Source organism: Rattus norvegicus, chromosome 10, assembly GCF_021556685.1.
Source record: "Rattus norvegicus strain SHRSP/BbbUtx chromosome 10, alternate assembly SHRSP_T2T, whole genome shotgun sequence".
Classification (NCBI taxonomy): Eukaryota; Metazoa; Chordata; class Mammalia; order Rodentia; family Muridae; genus Rattus; species Rattus norvegicus.
The window spans coordinates 45,491,460-45,508,034 of record NC_141543.1 but is presented as its reverse complement, the minus strand read 5'-3'; the positions used below and the strand labels follow the sequence as shown (position 1 = coordinate 45,508,034).

Here is a 16,575-nt window from a genome sequence, read left to right as displayed (position 1 = left end):
CGGTAACCAAGTGGAAGCCAGCCCAAGGGAGGAGCCTGGCTGTAACTGGGACCGAAGGGATCGGAACAGTCTTCCTCAAAGGGCGGGGCCTTGCGGAAGCTAGACCCCGGAAAGGGCGGGGACTAAGTGGAGCCCATCCCTAGGGCGGGGCCCGGCCGAAGACTGGGTTGGCCTGAGGGCGTGGCTTCCAGGAGCGCTCTCCGGAAACGCCGCTTTGGTGTTCGGGAGAGGCGTTCTAGTCCTCGCCGCCGCCTGTGCCGCCGCCTGTGCCGCCTGTGCCGCCTGTGCCGCGTCAGTCATGCCGGTGAGTGGCCGTTCGGCCCGCGGGAACCTCTGTCTCCGGCCTGATGCACGGTTTCCGGGCCAGACGCAGCAGTTAGGGCATAGGCCGTAGCCAGAGCTGCGGTCGTTTCTCACTTTACCTTCCGTACCGGTCCTCCAGCTTCGCGACCCTCGGGAAAGCTGCAGAGAGCAATGTTAATGCAGAACATAGGCCTCCGGATCGCTCTAGAGAGTCTTTAAGAGGCAGCCCCATCCTTTTCTGCATGATGGGAAAACTGAGGCAGGGAGGTGGGGCACAGAACCCACATAGGGATGCCGGTACCTGTCTTTTCCACGTGCATGCCCCTGCAGCCGTGCTGATGGGTTTCCAGAGAAGCAGGTCTGTGTTCACCTCTCCAGCCCACTCTGGCGTACTTCCATCTCAGCACTGGACGACACTAACTCGACAGGGTACTTTCTTCCCAACCAGGAGTTCCCAAAGCTCTGAGCAGAGTTTGAGGAACCGAGAGCAGTGCTTATCTTGCCTTTGAATTCACCCCACTCCTTGCTTAGTTAAATGACGACCTTACATGAGGCCTTAACACATTACACAAGAAGAAAAGAAAAACCCCAGTGCTTGTGGGAAAGCATTTTATTGTTGGAAGCTAGGTAGGATCCAACCTGAAGCCAGACCACCTGGGAAGTGCTGGGCAAAACCAGTTGTACGTGTTTGGGGGCAAGGTCTAATCTCAGTTGAGTTCCCGAATGCTGGCTAGAGCTATGGAGTGGGGAGCCTTTTCCTCCCAGTCTCTCAGCCCAGAGGTCTCCCAGGAGTATTCCATGTTTTAGCAGCTTCACTTCTGAGAATGAACCTGAGGCTTCTTCCTGGTACGAATCCTTAAACCTCTCAGGTGTCTTGTGGTTCTTAAACCTCTCAGGTTCTTGTGGTTCTTGCCCTTTGTCTTCAGATCCTAGCTGCACAAAGCACAAACAAAAAACTTAATAAAGTCCATCCTACCAGGCACGTTTGTCTAGTCTGCCCTGCCAAGTGACAGACTCCTTGATGAACTTAGGATGCCAGAGTGGAAGCTGCCAGGCTCTTGGGGGGGGGGGGGCAGCAGTGAAGAAAGAAAAAAGCTTGAGGACCTCTCCATTCTGTGTCTGCCTCTGGGGATGCAGGATTTAATGGGAGACAAATGGGCACCTCATCAAGCCAACTGCTAAATGCCGGGAAGATGTTGGTCAAGTGCTGCCTCCAATTTAGCCAGGGAAATAAGTCTTACCCAAGACGACTTGTAGACCAAAGCTTAACCCAGAAACCTGAAAGTCTGCCCTTGGTTGCCAACTGGGCAGCCTCTGACAAGTTGTTCTGTCTCTGAGTCTTTATCTCCTCATCTGTAAAATAGGGGCTGAAAACAGATCTTTTAGGACTAAGGTTGGTATTAATTAGAATTAAATCATCAAATGCGTACACAGCCAGTGATCCATCTGTCCTGAAGGAGTAGTGACTCATGTTGATGTAGGTCAAGTGGGGTAGAATTGAGTAGTCAGGCTTCTACCTCATTTTAACCTGGACCTCACTGGTTAAAAGTTCAAGTTTTGTGTCCTCTCTCCAACCTAGGACCTACTACTCATGAGGTGTGTCTCCCTGGTCAGTACTTAATCCCAGAGCTTCAGCTTTCTCCTCTCAGAAAGAAGAATTAGTTTCCTGGCTTGTGGAATTATTGTAGCGATTAAAGGAGACAGTGTAACAAGGTGTTTAGAAGAAGGTCCAGCACATCAGAGATGCGCAGATACTAGTAATCAGGAATCCAGACACCAGTGTTTAAAGACTCAGTATCCTCTAGAGGAACAGTGTCATTCTCCTCTTCTTCCTCCTCCTCCCCCTTCTTTTCCCCCTCCATTCCTACTCTTCCAGGTCTAGAGTCTGTAAAAGAATCATACTACCTACTGGCTTTCTGAACTAATAAATACAATATGTAGTACAACATTAATATACATTATACTTAAGAGGATTCATTTTGTTTGTTATCATTACAGAGCATCACTGTAGCCCAGGCTGGCTATGAATGAATACGTAGCCCAGGATGATTCTTAAACTCAGAGCAATCTTCCTGCCTTAGCTTCTCAAGGGTTGGGATTATAGAAGTGAGCGGCCACACCTAGCTTAAAAGTTTTGTTTTGTGGTGCTAGGTGTTGGGCCCAGGGCCTATATGTGCTCTGCCACTGACCCTCAAACTCAGACCCTAAAGGATCCTTTTGTAAGGGGTCTAGTGGCACTAGGGAGACACCCAGAAGGTGGAGCAGGTCTAGGGATACTCTTGTGAACACTGGATCACCCTGTCCCTTAGGCCAGCTTTCCGTCATCATGTTTAGTTGCACAATTTGTAGGCAGAGATAGGGAGCTCTGAGTTGGAATTTTGGCCTCCTAGGGCGGATCCCTGGCCTCTGACCTCTGTACTGTGAAAGAAGTCCTTTCTTGCTGTGGTCCTCAGTTTGGAGCTCAGGTAACCATTGACTTTAGCTCCTTGAGCAAAATTATCCTCTGAAATCCCCTTTCAGAGCTTCTTCTGAGAGTAGGTTGTGGGAGCTGGACACCCGGCTGTGCTGAGAGTTGCCTGGAGCAAAGAAAGCCTCTCTTCCCTAGGACCCTTGCACACATGACCTCACCACCATAGTGGCTCCTGAGCATAAGGAAACGAATGCTTTTCTTTTCAAACTAGAAAAATGCTGCAGAAAGGGGACCTGAGGGTTGCAGGATGGGTCAGCTGGTAAAGATCCCTGTTGCCAAGCCCAGTGACCCCTGACATCCACACTTAGGCCATGGGACACACTCCCACATGCAAACAAGTAATTATAATTTACTTAACTACTTACTAGCTTTTAGGTTTAGTGTGTGTGTGTGTGTGTGTGTGTGTGTGTGTGCGCGCCACTTGTGTGCAGAGACCAGAAGTTCCCTTAGAGTTGGAGTTACAGTGGTTGCAGGAAACTCTGGTCTTCTGGAAGACTGCAAGCAGCCTCGACTGCTGAGCCATCCCTCCAGCCCTATTTTAATCTTTCGTTTTGCTTTTTAGACAGGGTTTTTTCTGTGTATCCTGGAACTCACTCTGTAGCCTAGACTGGCCTCAAACTTGGAGAGCTGCCTGCCTCTGCTTCCAGCGTGCATGGATTAAAGACATGCGCCTGCACCACCCTGCTTTTTTTTTTTAAAGATTTATTCATTTATTATATATAAGTATCCTGTAGCTGTCTTCAGATACACCAGAAGTGGGCATCGGATCTCTTTACAGATGGTTGTGAGCCACCATGTGGTTGCTGGGAATTGAACTCAGGACCTCTGGAAGAGTAGTCAGGTGCTCTTAACCACTGAGCCATCTCTCCAGCCCAATATAAACCTCTCTTTTTTTTTATTTTTTTAAATTTTTTTCAGAGCTGAGGACCGAACCCAGGGCCTTGTGCTTGCTAGGCAAGCGCTCTACCACTGAGCTAAATCCCCAACCCCATCAGATCTCCTTACAGATGGTTGTGAGCTACTATGTGGTTGCTGGGAATTGAACTCAGGACCTCTGGAAGAGCAGTTGGGGCTCTTAACCACTGAGCCATCTCTCCAGCCCAACAGTACATATTCTTAACTGCCAATTCCTAATTTTCAAAAGGAAGTTGCAGAGGACCCAAGTCTATATTCCTACCATCACATAGCAGCTTATAGCTACCTTTAACTCCAGTCCCAGGGGATGCTATTATCCTGCTTTGAGTTCTGTGCAGTCCTGCACATACCTGGTGTATATAAACTCATGAAGGCACGCATACATATACACAAAAATTTTAAAAAATGCGGTGGTGCATGACTTTAATCCCTCCTCTGCCTCCCAAGTGCTTGGATTAAAGAACTAAATTAATCCTAGTACTCAAGTGACAGGGGCAGGCAGATCTCTGTGAGTTTGTGACCACATAGGGAGTTTCAGACTAGCCAGCAGCCTGATGCCACAAAGTGCCCAAACATGGTTCATTAACAGCATCACATGAAATTACCTTTTGTCTGTGTGCATAAATACGATTCGTGTTTAGACTCGTTCCATCCCCAAGACACCTCATTATGTGTATGCAAATGTTGCCTAATTAGGGACATTTTCTGCTCCCAAGCATGCAGATAAAGCTCACTCAGCCTGTCCTAGAAGTATTTTGATGAGCTTCATGGGGAAGGTGGGCACTGGATTTGGATATGTTCTTGGGTATCTATTTATGCAGTACGTGGGTTCCTGAGGCAGGAAGATAGAGTTTGAGGTCCAGTATGAGCAGGATAGTGAGTTTCAAGCTAGTCTGGGCTACATAATGAGATCATGTTCTCAAAGAAGCAACAGCAAAACCAATCAAGCACCAGGGAGGGAGCCATCGTTTTGTTCTTGTTATTCGTTATGTTATTTTTTTTTTTTTTGGTCATTTGTTATTTTGTTAGTGCAGTAATTTTACTGGTGGCTGGGGTCTTGGGCTGGGTGTTTCTATGCTCTTGGCTTCTTATCCAAAGAGCTAAAATAATTACAAAGTATCACGGAAACTATTTGAAACAAAACAATATACAAACCAGAACAGAATATACTGCAGCCCAGCATCCTGCCGTCTGAGTGAGGGTCCTCAAGGGTCTGACTGACAGTTTAGGGCTTTCTTTTATGGAGTTCAAGAGAAGGAGGAGTTTGGCTGCTTGGGATATAATTTGGGTACTTCTCTATTTTGATTGATGGGCTTAGATTATGTAAGCCTTTGTTTGCTGTGTATGCCCCTTTCCACGATGCATCTGGTTTTAATCATATGCATACCCAATTATGCATAGGCATAAGATGGTAAATAGGAAATTCTCCCTAAAATTTCACTTTGAGGACAGTTTGCCTCATTGTGCTTATACTCCAGTCTAGGCTCGATCAGTCCATTCCCAGGAGTTCCCTAGATTGTGGTTTGACTATTTGAATGGAAATGGAGAAGGCGAGGATAGCTAAGGGGAGTAACTTATTTCCAGTGCTTAAAGCAAGTATGTTTATTGCAGGGGGAGGACTCTTGGGTAGCTAACACGTTGCTAGGTTCATTGTTAAGAGACAGATGTATAGCCCAAGCATTTTCTTATGCTTGACTGTCTCAGTACTGGGAAGTAAACCCAGGGCTTTGTACATGCTAGGCTAGCAGTGTACCACTGAGTTACATCCTCAGGGTAAAGACCTTGTTTCTCCAAAAGGAAGAGAGAAATGGAGGAAAATAATTATCAGAATCCAATAACTTTTACCTAGTAACACCTAGTCCCATGATCTAACCTTATTAATATATTAACTATCTATTGCCCTATAATATCTGTCCCTGAACCTAGAATCAGGACCTGGGAGTGGCTGGGCAGAGTGAGTAGGCTTGGCTTAGGACCTAAGAGAACAACAGTGCAAGCCAGAGGCTTGCCCAGGCTGCTCCAGTCTTTGACTTTGACCTTGGAGACTCTGTTTCTCACCAGGTAGACCTCTGGGGGTATACAAAAGTGTCCTTTAACATGGCAACTGGCTTCCTCTAGAGCAGCAGTTCCCAACCTGTGGGTCCCACCAGGTTGTATACCATCCTGTATATCATGTATTTACATTAAGATTCATCATAATAGCAAAATTACAGTTATGAAGTAGCAGCAAAAATACTTTTATGGTTGCGTGTCACTACAATATGAGGAACTGTATTAAAGGGTCACAGCATTAGGAGGGTTGAAAACTACTGCTCTAGAGCGACCCCAGAAGGGAGCAGGGCAGAAGCTAGCATTGTAACCATAACAGTGGTTAGCCTTATGTTGAATACTCACAGGCTTTCCCTGCAATGTTATGGAATGAATTCTTGAGGGCATAAACACCAGGAGGCAGAGAAAGTAGAAGTCATAGTGGAAGCTGGCTACCACATGTCAGATCCTGTTGTTTGTCCCATTCTTTAGCCTGGGCAAGGGACTGGAACCCTGTGAATTAAGCTACTCAGGGCATACAATTTGTGAGTGTTGGAGCCCAGATGCTCTAATTTCCAGGTTGTGAGGGAAGGGAGGATTGGCGCAGTCCCTCTCTGAAAACAGCCAAAGACCCAGAAGCTGTCTGGCAGTGATACTGGCCATCAACTCACATGGGTTTGGTACCTCCTCTGTGCCCCATGCTGTTCCCAGTATTTTGGGTGCAGCACTGAATTGAACAGAAGCTCAGTCTGGTGGGCACTTGTCTGCCTTGACTTGTGATATCTTGGAGGTTGGAGAACCTCAGGAACCTTGGTTCCTTCTCATCCGCCTGCAGTGCAGGGAGCCAGGGAAGTCCTTCCCCTTCTTGGAACTCAGGCACTGCCTTTGAGCTTGAGGTGCTTGGAGCAGAGCAGTGGTGGCCACATATCTGAGTCACCTGCCTACTGGCATGTCCCTGTCCAGGCTGCTGAGCAGACCTGCAACCCGTGGAGAGTCCCCAGTTACTCAAATGTTGAAAATAATGTTCTAGTGAAAAATCAGGTCCCAGATCTGATAAGAGTGGGGCCTGCCACTGGTTGCTAGGTTCCCTGGTCCTGAGGCAATCCACAGCTCACAAAGCAGTAACCTCAAGGGAGAACTGGCAAAAGAGCTTCTCAGCCAGCCCTGCAGGTGGTCCTGTTCATCATGTGCCAGACCTTGCAAAAGACATGGAGAGGGGGTTGGGAATTTAGCTCAGTGGTAGAGCGCTTGCCTAGGAAGCACAAGGCCCTGGGTTCGGTCCCCAGCTCCGGAAAAAAAAAAAAAAGACATGGAGATCGTCTCTGTTGGTCCTGCCTGTGATACATGGAAGCCCTGCATCCCCCCTCTTACCTGTTGACTAGATTGGACTCACAGACAGGCTTACAGTGAGATTGTGTCTACTGTCTTCTGCTCCCTGTCAACTCCTGAATAGCCCCTTGGACAGTGTATGGGTCACTCTGGGGCCTAGCACATAATCTCTCTTTCTTGTAGAAGCACGAGTTCTCTGTGGACATGACCTGTGGAGGCTGTGCGGAAGCCGTCTCCCGAGTCCTCAACAAGCTGGGAGGTGAGTGGCTCTGCACTGGAGATGGGTGGGGAGACTGTTCCCCAGGAGTCATGCTCAGATGCTGGAGGCCTAGAAGGATCTGCTGCAGCTGCAGCTGCAGCTCAGCTGGGGCTAACAGTGAACTGAAATGTGTGGGCCTTGTGTGCACTTGGCTTACATGGAGATGCCTTTAGACTCTACTACAGCCACCTCACATTTCTCTCATTCACCGTAATCCACACATCCCCCCCACCCCCCAGCTTATTCTTGTTTTTAGCCCTGGTTGTCCTAGAGTGTACCATATAGACTAGGCTGGTCCTAAATTTACAGCAATCCTTCTGCCTCTACCTCCCAAATGCTGGAATTACAAACGTGTGCCACCATGCCACCATATACAACTCCATTTTGTTGACTCTTTCACCTCTCCCCTCCCCCACATCTTTCTTCAGGGTCTCTATGTGGAGCTGGTAGTCATGGACTCCATCATTCTGCCTCTGCTTGAATGCCCAGTGACTCTTCCTTTTATGAAAACAGGAAGTGTTTAGAGTTCAGTGACTTGGCTGGATTCACAGAGCCTGCAGGACAGAGCTGGTGTTTGGCCACACTGTCCAGCTCTGGAGCCTAGAGGTGCTAGGTAGTGCGCTGGTGATCTCCAGTGTGACAACATACACAGAGTAAAAACAACCAGGCCTGGTGGTGCATGCCTGTAAACCCAGAAGCTCAGGAGGATCAAAGGTTCAAGGCTAGCCTGGACAATTTAGGGAGACCTTGTCTCAAAATAAAAATGACCAAAGAGGCTAGGGGTATCGTTCATCAGTAGAGTGCTTGCACGGCATGTATAACATTCTAGATCCAGCCCACGGTACTGCAAGAAAGTAAAATCAAAAGTTTATAAAAGCAAAGCAAAGCTGTGGGTATGTCCACTCACAGCTGTAATCCTAGCTCCTGGGAGGCAGAGACAAACAAGGCCTTGCCATGGTTTTGAGGCCAGCCTGGACTACAGAGTGAGACCCTACTTCTACAACTTATAAATAAATAAAACCTAGGGGAACAGTACCACTGAGGGGTGAAACAGCTCTCACACTGTCGGTCCACAGAGTGGGACTTTCCAAGGTGAAATGGGACAGATGACACCAGTGCCCAAGGGGAAGTGCCTTGCCCAAATCCCACAGTGAGAGTGAGTCAGAGACTTGCTTCTGAGCCCTATGAGCTGGAATATCTTTTGTATTTTTTTAAAACAGGGTTTCCCATTGTAGTCCTGGCTGGCCTGGAACTTACCATAGGTAGCCCAGTATAGACTTCAAACTTTCACCAGTCCCCCTGCCTCAATTGCCTGAGTTCTGGGATTACAGGCATGAACCACCATGCCCAGCTACACAGTTCACAAGACTCTGAGACACTGGAGAGAACCTGGCTGCTAACTTCCCACAAGGCTACAGGCTTCCCTCCCCAGGGTTTGACCCTCCCCAGATAAGATCTGAGAATGTCAGCCTGTGCCCAAGACACTTCAGAAATGAAATGGGGGATGCTGAAGAAATGGCTCCGTGGTTAGGAGCACTGACTGCTCTTCCAAAGGCCCTGGGTTCAATTTCCAGCACCCTCTTAGAAGTTCGAAACTGTCTTATGTGTAGATTCAGAGATTGTAGCCATTCCCTGTATCATGTGCTGGACATCCCTGCAGCTGCCGAGGGGGGCTTTACCTTTGATAAGTCTCTCCTTGCACTGGCTAGTTTTATCAGTGTGCTAGAAGCTACAGTCATTTTGGCAGGGAGAATCTCAACTGAGAAAATGCTCCCACCAGATTGTCCTGAGAGCAAGCCTGTGGTGGATTTTCTTCACTGATGGTTGATGTGGGAGGGTCCAGCTCAGTGTGGGTGGTGCCACCCGTCCTTCTGGCTCCGGGGGCTATAAGAAAGCAAGGTGAATAAGCCGTCAGGGGCAAACCAGTAAGCAGCATCGCTTCATGGCCTCTGCATCAGCTCCTGCCTCCAGAGAGGTCCAGCCCTGACCTACCCTTCATGATGGACTGTGATGTGGAAGTTTAAACAAAATAAAGCCTTTCCTCCCTAGGTTGTTTTTGGCCATAGTGTTTTTATCACAGTGATAGAAACCTTAACTAAGGCGCTCCCTTGTGCTTCTCCTGTTGAGGACAGTGGAAGGGTTTTTGAGTTGCTTAGGGCCTGGGTAGTCAGACTAAGGACTTAGACAGGAAAGAACATTTAGTCTAACCCCAACCCCTTTGTGATAGCTGGGGAAGCCAAGGCCTGTAATAGTCCTGACCATAGCTACCCAGCCCTTTTCATTGACATGCCATTTTAGAGGAGGGCATTGTGGGTTTTCATTTTCTGGTGTGACAAGTTTGGGGCTGGAGAGATGTCTCAGTGTTTAAGAGCATGGACTGCTTTTCCAGAGATCCTGAGTTCAAATTCCAGCAACCACTGGTGGCTCATAACCATTTGTAAGGGAATCCAGTGCTCTCTTCTGGTGTGTCTGAAAACAGCTACAGTATACTTATATATAATAAATAAATAAGTCTTTTTAAAAAATCAGAAAGGCAGTTTGGCAGTGTCTGTTCACATCCCACATGTTCCAGGCTGTTGCCCCACAGCTCTATTCCAGTTTGCAGTGTGGAAGCATTGCACAGGCATGGCCAGGTGGGCTTGGGGGCGCTGGCTGTAGGATGGCAGGCAGACCCTGATCCTCTGTCCTCAGAAGGATTGAGTCAGTGAGCAGATGTCGGAACGCCTAGGAAAACTGGAGAGCTGTTGAAAAGCAAGTGGGAGCACACACCTTTAATCCCAGCATTCTAGAGGCAGAGGCAGGTGGATCTCTGTGAGTTCCAGACCAGCCAACCTGGTCTACCAAGTGAGTTTCAAGACAGGTGACACAGAGAATCCCCATCTTAAAAAATGAAAACCACGAACAATCAAAAATAAACAAACTAAGAACTAGGCCTGTCATCACACTACACAGGAAGCTAAGACAGGAAAGTGACAAGCTCAGACCTCCCTGGACTTTAGAGTGAGTTTGCAGAATTCAGAGCTACTCTGGATAGCTTAGTGAGACCTCCTCAAAATAAAAAGTATCAAGAAACCTGGGGATGAATGAAGCTCAGTGACAGAGTGCTTGCTGGGTGTGTCTGATGCCCTATGTACCAGTAACACACACACACACACACACACACACACACACACACACACACACACACAAAGACTAGGGAGCCCCAAGGCTCCAATGGTAGGATAGGCACGTGAGACCCAGTACCACATTAAGAGAGAGACAGAGACAGAGAGAGCACAAGCATTAGATACTCAGTGAGAAAGAGTGAGTTTATTTTGCCCTCTGACCATCACACACACACTCACACACACTCACACACACACTCTCGCACACTCACACACACACTCACACACACTCACACACACACACTCACACACACTCACTCACACACATGCTCATTTTCCTCACTCACATGTACTCTCACTTATGCTCACTGACACACTATCTACCCTCCTTACACTCACATTCATCCCCCCATACGCTCACACACATACACACGCTTGTATACAGATTCTTTTCACACACTTGTTAACACACACTCACCTATGCTCTTATTAAAATATAATAAAATTTTGAAAAGAAATAAAAGGGATTGGAGATGAGAGCACTCACTGCCCCTGCAGAGGAGCTGGACTCTGATCTCAGCACCATACAGTGGTTCACAGCCCAGGGAACCGACGCTCTCTTCTGACCTCCATGGGCACTGCACCCGTGCGGTACACAGATATACGTGCAAGAAAGCACTCATATACATAAAAATAAGTAAATTGGGGGCAGAGAGGATGCCTCAATGGTTAAAGGTATGCACTTCTCTTTTTTTTTTTTCTTTTTTTTCGGAGCTGGGGACCGAACCCAGGGCCTTGCGCTCGCTAGGCAAGCGCTCTACCGCTGAGCTAAATCCCCAACCCCGGTATGCACTTATCTTGTAGAGGACCTAGCACCCACATCTTGTGGCTCATACCCACTTAAAACTCCAGACCCTACACCTCTGGCCTTCAGGGACACCTCTACTCATGAACATACCCACACGCAGGCCCAAACATATACATAATTTTTTTAATGTTTTAAATAAGATTATAAAGAAAGGGAAGGAAGGCTCTGTGTTACTAAATTGGGAGGTTGGCGTGGGCATAGAAAAGTGAAGTAACAGTGATGGTAGGACTGGGGAAGTGGGGAGGAGGGAAAGAGAGGAAGGAGGGAAGAAAATTCACCTGTGGGGCTGAGGAAAGAGCTTAGGAGTGGAGTGCTCGACTGGGACTTGAAGCCTTGGATTCAAGCCCCATCCCCACAACTCCTTACACATGGATCAGAGCCTGCAGCAGAGCCTGCCATGCTCACGGTACCTAAAACAGAAAGAGCTTGCTGCTCCCTGGCTCCTGGAGAAGCCTGGTGTTTCAGGAATAATTTAGGAGGTTGACCTCTTTGTTCCAGTGAGTGGAGGGGTCCCGCTTCCCCCTCCTACATCCCTCCTTCTCCCTGCAGGAGTGGAGTTCAACATTGACTTGCCCAACAAGAAGGTCTGCATCGAGTCTGAGCACAGCTCAGACATCCTGCTGGCAACTCTCAACAAAACAGGAAAAGCGGTCTCCTACCTTGGCCCCAAGTAGCCAGGACCTGGGCGAGTCCTTCCGGATAGAAACTGAAGAGGCAGGTGGGTGAAGTCCAAACCATTGTCAAACAAGCCCGTTGCTTCTTCTGGGATCCCTCTTCTGAAAGACTTGAGCCCAGAAGCAGTTCAGACTGTAATTTGAGATTTGAAATCTTTGCCTAAATTCACCCAGAGGGCATCTGTAATAGAAAAACCCCAAACCTTCTCATCATTGAGTTGGCATGCTCTAGTTTTAGAGCACAGTGCAACTGGGATTCCTGGATTTGAGGTGCTCAGACTAAGCTTGGGCTTCTGGAGTTAGGTAGGAGGGTGCCCTGATGTGTTCAGCCCACTGCCCCACTCTGGAAGGGTCCAAGCACATCATTGTCCAGTACAAACGAGAAGTTCGGAGGGCTTGAAGGCCTCCTGGGAGCAGACAGAGCTCCATGTTATGTTCCCAGAGTCCCATGGTACCTTGCTTGGTCAGCGTGACTTAAGTTTAAAGTGTGTGACCCTTCTGGAATGGTGAGCCTCTTACTTTGGTGAAGGGACAGTCCCTTCACAGGGACGCCTATGTTCCAAGCCTGTCACTCCCGTGCATGAGTTCATGTTCACCCTGCCTTTCCTTCCACTTGGAGCCGGACGTGGATCCAGCCCAGCCTCGTAGAGCCAATGGCCCGTCTAAGCTGTCTTCCTTCCACCTTATGGGTCCCAGGGAGGCAGGAAGTGGACCAGTGCCAGTGCCCTTCCATCAGGAAGCAGGACAGTTGCCTGCCCACCTAGCACTCCTCATTGTGTCCAGCACTCTTGCAGTGTGCCTGACACATGAGTTACTGTGGTCACTTTGGTGGTTTGTGTCCTCTTTGGGACTGAGAAACATGAAGCCTGGTGAGTGCAAGCGTCCTGACCAGAGCCCCACGGAGGTGGGTGGCAGAGGAGGGAAGGAGCCAGGCCGTCTGAGCAAATGTGTGAATGATAGTTACAGTAGCACTAACTCTATCAGTGACCCATGAGGGCCCCTGGCAGATGCCAGCCGTAATTGACTGCGGGTAGGAGGTTCCCCTTTGAGTAAAGCGTCCTCCATTTTTTTTTTCCTTTTTTTCAGAGCTGGGGACCGCACCCAGGGCCTTGCGCTTGCTAGGCAAGCGCTCTACCACTGAGCTAAATCCCCCCCCCCCCCAAAGCGTCCTCCTTAAAGTGAGCCTTTGGAACCCAAGCCATGTGCTCTTTGTGTATGGTACATCCCAGCAAATCAAAAAGTGAAGATGATCTAGGAGGCTAAGGCAGGAGAGGAGAAGCAGCAAGTCAAGGCTAACCCGGGTGACATAAAGAGACCCTGTCTCAAAAAATATATTTAAAAATAACAAGGACAGAAAGATGGTTCAGCAGGTTGAGAGTGTCTGCTGCCAAGCCTGACAATGGAGTTCAATCTCCAGGACCCATGTGGTGGAAGGAGAGAACTGGGTCCCTCAAATTGTCTTCTGCCCTCCACACATGCACACACACACACCCCTTAAATAAATAAGTAAATAAAAGTTATTGTTTCCCCTGCCTTTTATGGCTATGGATTTGGTCCATGTCCAGGAATGCTCCAGCATGGAGTCTGGGGTTCAGCTTTGCTCTAGTTCAGATGTGACTTGGACATATTTTATGTGTCTGAGATTTAATCTAGGAAGGAGACAAACCCCTCTACTCTGCCCTGCTGGCTTTCCTGGTTCCTGTGCAGCCTCCTTAAGGCTTGTCCTCTACAACAGCTTTTGCTGTGCTTGGGGCCCACATCCAGCATGGTCCAGCATCCCTGGGTTTTGTGGATTGGGTGAATGGGTGGGACACTGGCCTCCATCTCTCCAAACAACCTTATTGTGTCTTGGACCTCCATGTAAAGGTTTTCTCTACTTTTAAAAAATCATTTTTGAAATAGAGCTAACCCAGGCCATCTGGAAGTGGCAACAATTCTTCTGCCCTAACTCCTCAAATGTTGTGATTACAGGTTGAGTCCCCAGGTAGTCGTCCAGGTAAGGCTGTGTGTGAGCTCCAGGAAGAAGGCAGAGTGGGTAAAGGCACCTTGTATGCAAGCCTAAGAGAGCTGAGTTTGATCTTCTCCTAAAGGTGGAAGGAGAGACTAAACCTGCCCTGGGCCTTCACACACACATATGGTGACTCGAATACTAACACCATCCTTAGGAAAATGTTTATTTAGCTGGGTGGTGATGCACAGACCTTTAATCTCAGCCGAGAAGCAGAGGCAGGCAGATTTCTGAGTTCAAGGCCAGCCAGGGCTACACAGAGAAGCCCTGTATCAAACAAACCAAGCAACAAACAAAACAAACCAAAAGGGTTTGTTTAACTATGGAAAAAGTTGTATTTGATAAGCATGGTCTCTGTGGAGAGGAACTGGGAGGAAGGAAGAACAGCCCCCGTAACTAAAGTAGCGCCTGCTGGTGGCAAAGTGCGGGTTTGCTCCTTGTGGCTTTTGTTATCAAGGCGAAAATGCAGTTGACGTGATATAGTTAGCCGTGTTCGTGGGCACCATTCATAAGACTATGCATTTGTGGTGGAGCATAACCACACCTGTACCTACTTCAGAACATTTTCAGTGTCTGAGAAAAATACCTCATGTCCATCAAGCAGTGGTTCCTCAGTCACCCCCACTATTTCCTCTGATGGTGCCAGTCTGCTTCCTGCCACTCTGGGAGAGCCAAAACTCTCAGAGATTCCCTCTGCCTCCTGAGTGCTGGAATTAAAGGAGTGCGTCACCACCTTCTGGCATTTTTTTTAATTGTTGTTGTTGTTATTAATGAAATCGTGTAGTTCAGGCTGGCCTTGAACTCCTGATCCTTCTGCTTCTATCTCCAGTGTTGGTATTACAGAAGTCAGCCAAGCCTAGTTCTCTGATTTTTCAGTCTGGGAGTGCCAAACATGTATAAGCTCTGTGTGGAAATAGTCCGCTCCTGCCCCTCACCCAGACCCAAAGTTCCACATCTGGTTACTTTGTAACAGACTAACCATACAGAGTTTCACCTTTGCAGGCACCAGTAACCATGGGCAGTGCAGAGAGGCTGCCACAGACTGAAATGCAATGTTTCCCATTCACAGTAGGTGGCGCCATTGATCCGCCTTATTTTCTCTTTCTCCTAGACTGTTGATCTGGTCTCCCCCGCTGATCTGGAACACCAACTGCTCAGTCCAGCTCCGCCATGGAATTCCAGCCCAGACAGGCCTTCCCTGCTGGCTCCCTGCCAGCTTCCTTGCAATTAAAGTCAAGCTGCATTTGTTGATGAAGTGTCTGTTGTGTGTTCTTGGTACTGCTTGCTCATCCACAGGATGGCTGCTCTTGCTTGCCTTTGTTGCTAGGGCTTCCCATTCAAGGTCAGGTTCCCAGCACACACCCATTCTCTGCTGTGTGATCTTGAGCAGCCTACTGCTCTCTCTGAGCCTCTCTGCAATGGGAATCACTGGGCCAGATCAGTGATTATCTTCTCACTCTGTAGACTCTGTATTGGAAAAGCTACCAAGTGAACTGAATGTAAGAGAGGAGACTTGAAAGCAGTTAGAAAAATGGGAAGCCACCGTGAAGACAGGCTACTCCGGTAGGGTTTGGGCTCCAGCACCTCCCAGCTGTTTTACTTAACCTGTCAGTGTTCAAGCCCTGAGAGATAACAGTATCTTCAGCAAATAGGTGTGATCCTTATATAGACACAATGAGTCACTGAGTGTGAACTATTTGGAGTTATCCCCCAGCACCCACTGCTCACTAACATTTCCATATTTCATGGATCACAGATGGAGGACTCCTATGTCCTCCCCTCCCCCTCAAAGACCTCCACTGCCTTTACAGAGCTGCTTGGCGAAGCAAGGCTGTGTTTAGTCTGTGTAGCTTTGTTTGTTTGTTTTGTCTTGTTTTTTAAGACAGGAATTCTCTTTGCAGCACTGGCTGTCTTGGAATTTGCTCTGTAGACAGACTGACCTCAAACTTGGATCCTCCTGCCTCTGCTCCTGAGTGCTGGAATTAAAGGCGTGTGTCACTACTTTTTAAAAGTTGTGTAACTTAAAAAAAAAAAAAAGCCCATGGGTGTGAGGTATTGAATTGCTGCCAAGCTGGGAACCAGAGAGATGGCCCAGTTGGATCCCAAGACCGTACAGAACACACTTGGTGTCTGAGATGCTTTTGAACAGATTTTAGATGTCAGACCATCTTGACTGGATCAAGGGAGAAATTGATGATCCTGACAGTCATTGCCCCTTGACCTAGGCTGGGGTCCAGGAGCTGGAAAGAGGAAACTAGGTCCACCTCACAAACGATGTGGAGTTTTCTGCCCACTTATACTGAAAGCCAGAATTCCATTTTCCCAAGCCAGGAGAAAGCCATGCGACTGTCTACAGCTGTCTGCTGTGCATAGGAAGTTTGTAAAGTGCCCATTGCCCACTGTTCTTGTGAGTCAGTGCATCACTATGTGGCCCTGGTTATCCTGAAACTCTGGAGAAGTGCCTGCTTCTGCCTCCCACGTGCTCGGATTAGTGGCATGTGCCACCATGAGTAAGTATGTGTACCTGCAAGTGTCTGGGTACCTGGGGAGACCAGAAGAGGACATCAGACCTTTGGAGCTGGAGTTACAATGGTAAAGGTAAAGGGAACTGAATGTG

The 16,575-nt window shown here is 48.2% G+C and overlaps 1 protein-coding gene across 1 annotated transcript; it reads left to right on the top strand.

The window, feature by feature from the left end:
• The first annotated feature begins 200 nt into the window (after nt 1-200).
• Nucleotides 201-15,213, top strand: Atox1 (antioxidant 1 copper chaperone). Its single transcript, NM_053359.2, is given in 4 exon segments — nt 201-304; nt 7,229-7,304; nt 11,826-11,994; nt 15,070-15,213. Coding segments are annotated over 3 exon segments (207 nt in total). The 5' UTR covers nt 201-298; the 3' UTR covers nt 11,951-11,994; nt 15,070-15,213.
• Nucleotides 15,214-16,575: the final 1,362 nt, after the last annotated feature.